This window comes from Simochromis diagramma, unplaced genomic scaffold (genome assembly GCF_900408965.1).
Source record: "Simochromis diagramma unplaced genomic scaffold, fSimDia1.1 OVJJ01000216.1, whole genome shotgun sequence".
Taxonomy (NCBI): domain Eukaryota; kingdom Metazoa; phylum Chordata; class Actinopteri; order Cichliformes; family Cichlidae; genus Simochromis; species Simochromis diagramma.
In genome coordinates this window covers 12,303,676-12,311,589 of record NW_024386883.1, presented here as the reverse complement: position 1 = coordinate 12,311,589, position 7,914 = coordinate 12,303,676, and the positions used below count along the sequence as shown (strand labels likewise).

The 7,914-nt window shown below is 39.8% G+C and overlaps 1 protein-coding gene across 1 annotated transcript; it reads right to left on the bottom strand.

The window, feature by feature from the left end:
* Window positions 1-5,452: 5,452 nt before the first annotated feature.
* On the bottom strand, window positions 5,453-7,648 carry LOC120733842 (tripartite motif-containing protein 16-like). The gene has a single exon (XM_040032303.1). The coding sequence runs from the start codon at window positions 7,631-7,633 to the stop codon at window positions 5,951-5,953; it is 1,683 nt and encodes a 560-aa protein (XP_039888237.1). The 5' UTR covers window positions 7,634-7,648; the 3' UTR covers window positions 5,453-5,950.
* Window positions 7,649-7,914: the final 266 nt, after the last annotated feature.

Below are 7,914 nucleotides of genomic sequence, written 5' to 3'. Positions count from 1 at the left end.
GCAAAGAAGCTGAACTTTCTGAAAAGAGGTGAGGAAGTTGTAATGTGTATATAAGCTTAACAGCTTAACAGCTAAACAGCTGTTTAGGTAAATGTATTATGGATAAAAGATGCTTTGTTATCCCAATAACAATAAAAACTTTTTTAAAGTGCTGTTCTTTCTAGTAATCATAACTGGGTTTCACAAGGGACGTATCCATCTCAGGCGTAGGAAGCCAAACATTTCTTTGTAAGATTGACATGATGTAATCATCACATGCGAATTTCTGGTTATAAAACACAAACAACTGCAAATGAATTATACTAGTGTAGGGACCCTTCATGTCATATTTCTCCACACCTTAAAATTAGGGAGGTTTCCTATGATGCACTGAGCATTTCTTCTTCACTCTGTTGACTCCCTTTTTGTTCCTGCACCACTTGTCACAGTCTAGCTGAGAAGCTGACTGTGTGAAGTATGAATAGTAGACCCAAGTGCAAACAAAATGGAACATGGAATATAACTTGAGAGAAAAAAAGTGAGCCGTTTAAAGTGGCTGATGGAGAAATACAAAGTAATGCATAAGGCAAACAAAGACGTTGTATACTGTGGTGGAAGGTTGGGATTTAAGAATTTACCTGTGTGTGGAATAATGCTTTAGTCTGTGACAGCTGAAGGTGTTTAAGGCTGCCAGTTGTCATTAGATGGGGAGTGAATTGTTTGTAAGGAGAGCTGTATAACAAGTAAATACTACTTGTCCCCCTGCTCTTGCCTTGATCCATCTCACTGTGATTCCAGCTGCTAAGGGCCGCCCTGTGACAGAGAGAAAGAACAGTGGTGCTAAAGAGCAGTAGCACTGAAAAAATCTGCTCATGTCAAAGTGCATTATTCCACACTTATTAAGGTTGTTTTTTTTTCATTTTCTATGTTTGACACATAAAACACACAAAAAAAGGAAGAAAAAGGAAAAGTTAAAGAAATTAAATCTTTTTATTAATTATTTGATCTGAAGCATGTGGAAATTTCCTGTTTTGCAACTTATCATATGACTGTGATAAGAGAAGGTGTGCCTAATGCCTGGGGTAAAGAGTCTGTAAACAGAGGGAGGCTTAGACAGGTGTGCTTACTTCCAGGAAAGGGAGTAGTCAGAGTGCTGTGAAACTGAAAGTTACTTTTATAAGATTAGATATTATTTTTTTTTCTTTTACAAAAGTAGCTTTATGGTTTCATTCGGCTTCATCTGGGCATCGCTCCATGAGTCGACCTGCTTTGGAGGTGCTGCAGTTTCCAGAGGTGGGACCAAGTCATTGTTTTGCAAGTCTCAAGTAAGTCTCAAGTCTTTATCCTCAAGTCTCAAGTCAAGTCTCAAGTAATGTCAGGCAAGTCAGAGTCGAGTCTCAAGTCACTGGTGTAAAAGTCCGAGTCAAGTCACAAGTCTGAAATTTTGAATTTCAAGTCCTTTCGAGTCTTTATAAAAAAAATAATAAAAAAATTTAAAAAAACGAAAAAAAGCATGTTGCAGTTATATGCTAAATGTAAATATTAGACCATGTAATTTTTAAATCTGTGTTTTTCTCAACACATGACCAAATAGTGAACTTAGAAAATATACACAAATTGTGAAATTGCACCTCTTTAAAATGCAGCTCAATTAAACCTAGCTCCAAGAATAATTTTCACCGACAGTTCTGAGATAAGCTGCATGTTATTCTTGGATGCGGTTGTAGGACCGGTGTCGTGCCAAAGTAGGTATCCCCGACAGAATTTGTTTCCCCTGTGCTGGGAGCACGCAGGAAGTACTGATGTTTTCATTTTGTGAAAAATTTGTATCATTACATTACCATTCAGTTTGAGGGTTACAACAGAAAATTATATATTTATTGCTCACGGGGTATCAGATGGGATTATTTTAATAAACCATAAACATTTTGGCTAATAACTATTTTTATTCTCCTGTAACTTTATTATATAAAGAGCTAAATCCTCCAAAGTTTCAGGAGAAATGCGTCATAATAAGAAGTGTTTGTGAACGAAAAATCAGCAATGTGGGATACTGTTTGTCCATGATTTACACAGGGGGAACAAATTGTGGCAGGACCAGCCTGATATTATTTGTATCCCACTATAACTTCGTTGTATAAAGAGCTAAGATCTCAAAAATGTCAGGAGTAGTTAGTCATTATAAGAAGTGTTTGTAAACTAAAAATCAACAATGCGGGATACTGTTTGTCCGTGATTTGGACAGTCCAGCGTATGCTCCCGACGCAGGGGAAACAAATTCTGTCGGGGATACCTAGTTTGGCATGATAGTAACTTCAGGTCACTGCAACAAGCCCAGGTACAGTTTACCGACGGATGGGTGCAGGACCTTGAAATGCACCGTGTAGAACGAAAGACCATCGTACGTATCATAAGTTTACCAGTCTCACAAATCGTCGTCATAAATACACATTCGTTAACCGTTTATTAATAGGACCTTTAAGCTCAACGGTAATTAATTAGCAGTGGAAATAATTTCTGGTACCCATCACGATTGTGATGGGGCGATTGTGGCTCAAGAGTTGGGAGTTCGCCTGGTAATTGGAAGGTTGCTGGTTCGAGCCCCGGCTTGGACAGTCTCGGTCGTTGTGTCCTTGGGCAAGACACTTCACCCGTTGCCTACTGGTGGTGGTCAGAGGGCCCGGTGGCGCCAGTGTTCGGCAGCCTCGCCTCTGTCAGTGCGCCCCAGGGTGGCTGTGGCTATGTTACAGGCCCCACTATGATGGGCGCGTAGCCAGATTACGATCCTGTAAAACAGGAGAGAAAGTGAGCACAGGAGACACGCTGCCGTTCGCCTGGTCAGTCTTGCCAGAATTTATTCATACAACACAAGCATATCTGCTCCACTCTTTTGTTAACTCAATTTCACAATAACTGCTCATTCCCTCACATGGCTTGTTTTCCACCAGTACATTTCAATATTAGTCCACACTACTGGCATAAAACAACAAAGGGTTTAAATGAATGAAACAAATTACAACTACACCTCTTTTCCCATAAATGAGATAAACAAAATAATTCACATCATCATGGTAGTGTCTTATCATAGAAAGGAAACTCTACTTTCAACATTACTGCACTACTTTCCTTGCCAGCATTTTTGTTGGCCGTACTCTTATTAGCGCTCTCGCTTCATGTGTCTTTTTCAGACCAGTTAGATTCTAACACTGAAACAGCAAGTTTACACATGACTTCAGGCGGGCTCAGAACACTTTACACACGCGTTATACAAAACATTTGTCATGAACACAAAGCTACAAGTTTATCAGGAACTGTAAACCCAACTGGGTTGGTGCTTCTTATTATTATATGGAGTATTATACGCTGTTGCAACAGCTTGCTAGCGTTACCCAGGCATACAGCCTAGCTATAACATCCTACAGAGCTAAAGTAGCTCACATAGCGACAGTGCAATACATCACATATCACAGACCCGTCTTATGTCATGAAAGTTTAAGTATCACAGTGTCCAGCTGTGTATTTCTTTATGTTTTTGACCACATTACTGACCTGTAAAACAGGAGAGAAAGTGAGCACAGGAGACACGCTGCCGTTCGCCTGGTCAGTCTTGCCAGAATGGAAAACTTACGGCAGCTATGCACCCGACTCAGTTCCCAAAGCACGCTGCTGCCCCCTACTGTCCAAAGTGTTATACACTCTCCTGGCAACAGGGAACTTACATGACATTGTGGCTTTAAATTACACCAATAAACCAGCAAAATAAAACATGCAAAATAATCTCCATATATCACGACACTTAACTCACAATTGTGACCACATTTCTGTGTGGATCACAGCTACAATGTAGCTGCCATCACCAGTGTGTGAATGTGTGTGTGAATGGGTGGATGACTGGATATGTAAAGCGCTTTGGGGTCCTTAGGGACTAGTAAAAGCGCTATATAAATACAGGCCATTTACCATTTACCATCACAGAAATGTAGCAGTGACAATAATACTGTATGCTGTAATCGCACTGGGCAATTAGTGATACAAAAAACCTGTTTTATCCTGTGAATAAAAGTATATGTTTTTGTCACTGTACCATAATAACACAAGCGAAACGCAATATTGTGCCAGGACAATTCACTATTTATGCACAATAAACAAAGGAGCATAGCGCGACATTTTCTGTTCAGCGTCAGACTTGCTTGTAACCTATATCACCAATTATGTTATGAAAATGACGCATTAACTACAACATCAGACTGACCTTTGTGGAAATGCTTGGAGCAGACTAACCTGTGAGCTGGAGTGTTCTGGGACGTTATATTTGGTCTTTGAATGGCTGCAATCCAGGCCATCCGTCGTGTCTTTGTTACTTCGGAAACATGGCTCGAACAATTTCTCTTCAACGACGTAATCCGATAACAACCGATCTCTTTACCCGTCGGCTTCCCGTGGCTGTCATGCGACCGGCTATTGCAGTTAATAATACAACAGCTTCTTGACATTTTTGTGTTTCTTTTTTATCGCTGTGTGACTGATTTCAATTGAAAGCCTGCGTGCGCTAGTACCGCTTGCCACGAGTTCCCAGAATCCTTTGCGGTTTTACCCCTGAATGACGTCACATTTTCAATCTCTATATAATATGCATGTTAAATTTTATATTTGGGGTGAAATATCAAGTCTTTTCAAGTAAACCGGTTCAAGTCCAATTCAAGTCCCAGGTCATTGGTGTAAAAGTCCAAGTCAAGTCACAAGTCTTAGAACATTTTTTCAAGTCAAGTCTAAAGTCATAAAATTAATGACTCGAGTCTGACTCGAGTCCAAGTCATGTGACTCGAGTCCACACCTCTGCCAGTTTCACACTCTTTGCCTGCCTGCACGGAACTACTGATAATAGATACAACAACATGAAAGTATGACTCAAGCCTACCTTTTATCAAGTTCAGAGTGCCAATGATGTAATGGTGTGGTGAATATGTTCTTGGCACACTTTGGGCCCTGTAATATTTAAACCCCTCAACCTACCTAAGCAGGCAACTCGCCATATTGTCAATATGGAGCAGAATTCTTAACAAATATATCAGTTTTCCATCTGATACATCAGACAGACATATTGCTAGTAATGGATCTAAATGATCATCAGTTCCAAAAATCTGTTATATCTGTAAAATCCTCGATCAATCCAAAGCCACTACAGCAAAATTTACATAAATTACTACATCATAAAATAATGATCCATACATTAAAATATCATTTTCATTTTCCACTTTGCTAGTTTACTTCCTGCTTTTCTTATTATGAAAACTTTTTCTTCTCCTATATTTAAATTTCTTTCCAATTCAACTTTTACATCCATATTTTCCCACTTAAATTAGTGTAGACCTACAGTATGTATGTTTTTAAGGTTATACTTTCTTAAATTTCATCATTATTTGAAATTATTGAATGCTCCACTTTAAATGTCTCTTTACAAAATTTCCATTCATCATGTTAGTGATATTTTATTTCTTGAAACAGGAAACTTTAGTGTACATTGCTCACTTTATTTCACAAACAGCAGTAAATAAATAAAGTTCATGAAAACATAACTAAAATTAAACATTTTACAATCATTTTCCACCAACTTAAATCTAAAAATGAAAAGTACATTAAAAATGCAAACACCATAATAACCCTGAATCAAACACATCTGATATATAATTACTTTTTTCTGTATTTTTAAATATAATGAAGTTATTTTCATATGAATTTATATTTATGTGAGTTTTTTCTGTTAATGTTACAACAAAACAGTGGTTAAATATAAACTATATAGGAAATGAATATTGTTTTGCCAAATACACAGTATAGGAATGAAAAGTACATTAAAAATGCAAACACCACAATAACCCTGATTCCAGCCTATCTGATACATAGATTCATCTTTAACAGGTGCAGGATAGATAAACACATCTCAACAAGTAGTATATGGCATCAAATTTCACTATTTTATGTTTATTCTCTTCTTGAGCTCACACACCTCAGCAGTGTGTCCAGCACTTTGTGGAAGCCACAGTCCAACATGGAGAGGCTGAGTGAACCTGGTCTGGACTCTGTGGAGGAGATTCATGGTCTCAGTGATGCTGTAGAAAGAAAGAGTTCCTGCCCTGTGATCCAAATATACTCCTATTCTGGAGGACTGAGGGCCTGGGATGAGAGTGGGAATGTTGTTGTGTTTGAATTCATAACCGCTGCCTGAAACTGTTAATGACCAGGATTTGTCATTCAATCCAAATCCACATTCCTCTCTGGTCCCTCTACGGCCGATATCCTTGTATGCAACAGCTACTCCAACAGTCCCGTTGCACTTCACCTCCCAGTAACAGCGTCCAGTCAGACCCTCTCTGCTCAGGACCTGACACCATTCAAGGAATTTGTCTGGATGACTTGGATATGACTGGTTTCTACTCATCAGTGTTACTTTTCTGTTGCTGTCACTCAGTGACAACAGTGTGTGTGCTGTATTTGGATCGAGAGTGATCTGACAAGAATATTTCAAAAAGTCGTCTCTGGTTTTGGGTTCTCCTTGAGGCAGTAAAATATCTGCTTTGGTCGTTCCAACTGAGATTTTTGGCCATTCATCACTGAGAAGAGCCTTCACTTTATCTCTGGTCCGTGACACAGATGCAGTCACATCCTCAAAGTACTGCAGAGTAAGATTGTTGTAGGTGGGTATGTTTGTAGATGCACTCAGATGTGACAGTGAGGAGTAGTTTTTCAGAAAATGGAGGTGATCCTCTGTCAGTGAGAGCTGCTGCAGTTCAGTGTCTCTCCTCCTCAGATCTCTGATCTCCTGCTCCATTTTCTCCTGAAGCTCTTTGACTCTGTTCTGTTCAGCTGTTTGTTTGGATCTGATCTTCTGCTTCCCTACAGAGCTTTTTTTCTCAATGAGACTGATCAAATCTTTGAAAGCCTTATCACATTCTCTGAAAGCTTTATCAGCAGAAAGATTGATAGCCTTCACCTCCTCTTGAAGCACCTTCACATCTTTCTCTCTGTTCGGGATTATCTGTTGGACACTTTTTCGATTTGTTTCAAGATCTTTCTGTTTCTCAGCTCTTTCTGCTGCAGCTGGCACTGTCACATGGTCTTTGTGTTCATCCATTGAGCAGAGATAACAGACACACTGCTGATCAGTGCGGCAGAAGATCTCCATCACCTTATCATGGCGAGGGCAGAAGTTCTCCTGAAGCTTTGAAGCATCATTGATGAGCTTGTGTTTCTTTAATGGAGCTACGTTGTAGTGAGGCTGGAGGTGATGCTCACAATAAGACGCCCTACACATCAGGCAGGACTTGGAGGCTTTCCGCTTCCTCCCAAAACAGAAATCACAGGCCACATCTCCAGGTCCAGCATAGGCATGACCAGATGAAGTAGCTGGAAGTCCTGCTTTCTTTACGTCTTCCACTAGCTCACATAAAATGGTGTTTTTCACCAGGACAGGCCGCGGTGTGAAAGTCTTCCTGCACTGAGGACAGCTGTGGGTTTCCTTCTCATTCCAGCAGTTTTTGATGCAGGTCAGGCAGTAGCTGTGCCCACAGGGAATAATGACTGGATTCTTTAGAAGTTTCCGACAGATAGAACAGCTCAGTTTGCCTTGATCCAGCTCAATTACTTGCTGCGCCATTTCTTCTCCCCTCAAATGACATCTTACTTTCTGTTTTCCAGATAAAAGCTGTTTCATGCAGAGACACTCACCTGAGCAGATGGAAATGTTCTGTTTTGCATCTTGTCACATGACCGGCAGATCAGTAAAGTCTGAAGTAAATACTCTATAAACAGGGAGGGGCTTAAAAAGGTGTGCTTCATTCCAGGAAAGGGAGTATTGGCGTGAAACTGAAACTGTTTTAGATGAAAACAGAATTGTAATTGTATGTTTACATTGGAAACTGTTACACACTCAACAAT

Excerpts from the sequence above, each read along its gene's own strand:
- LOC120733842 (XM_040032303.1), bottom strand. The coding sequence starts at position 7,633 with ATGGCGCAGCAAGTAATTGAGCTGGATCAAGGCAAACTGAGCTGTTCT.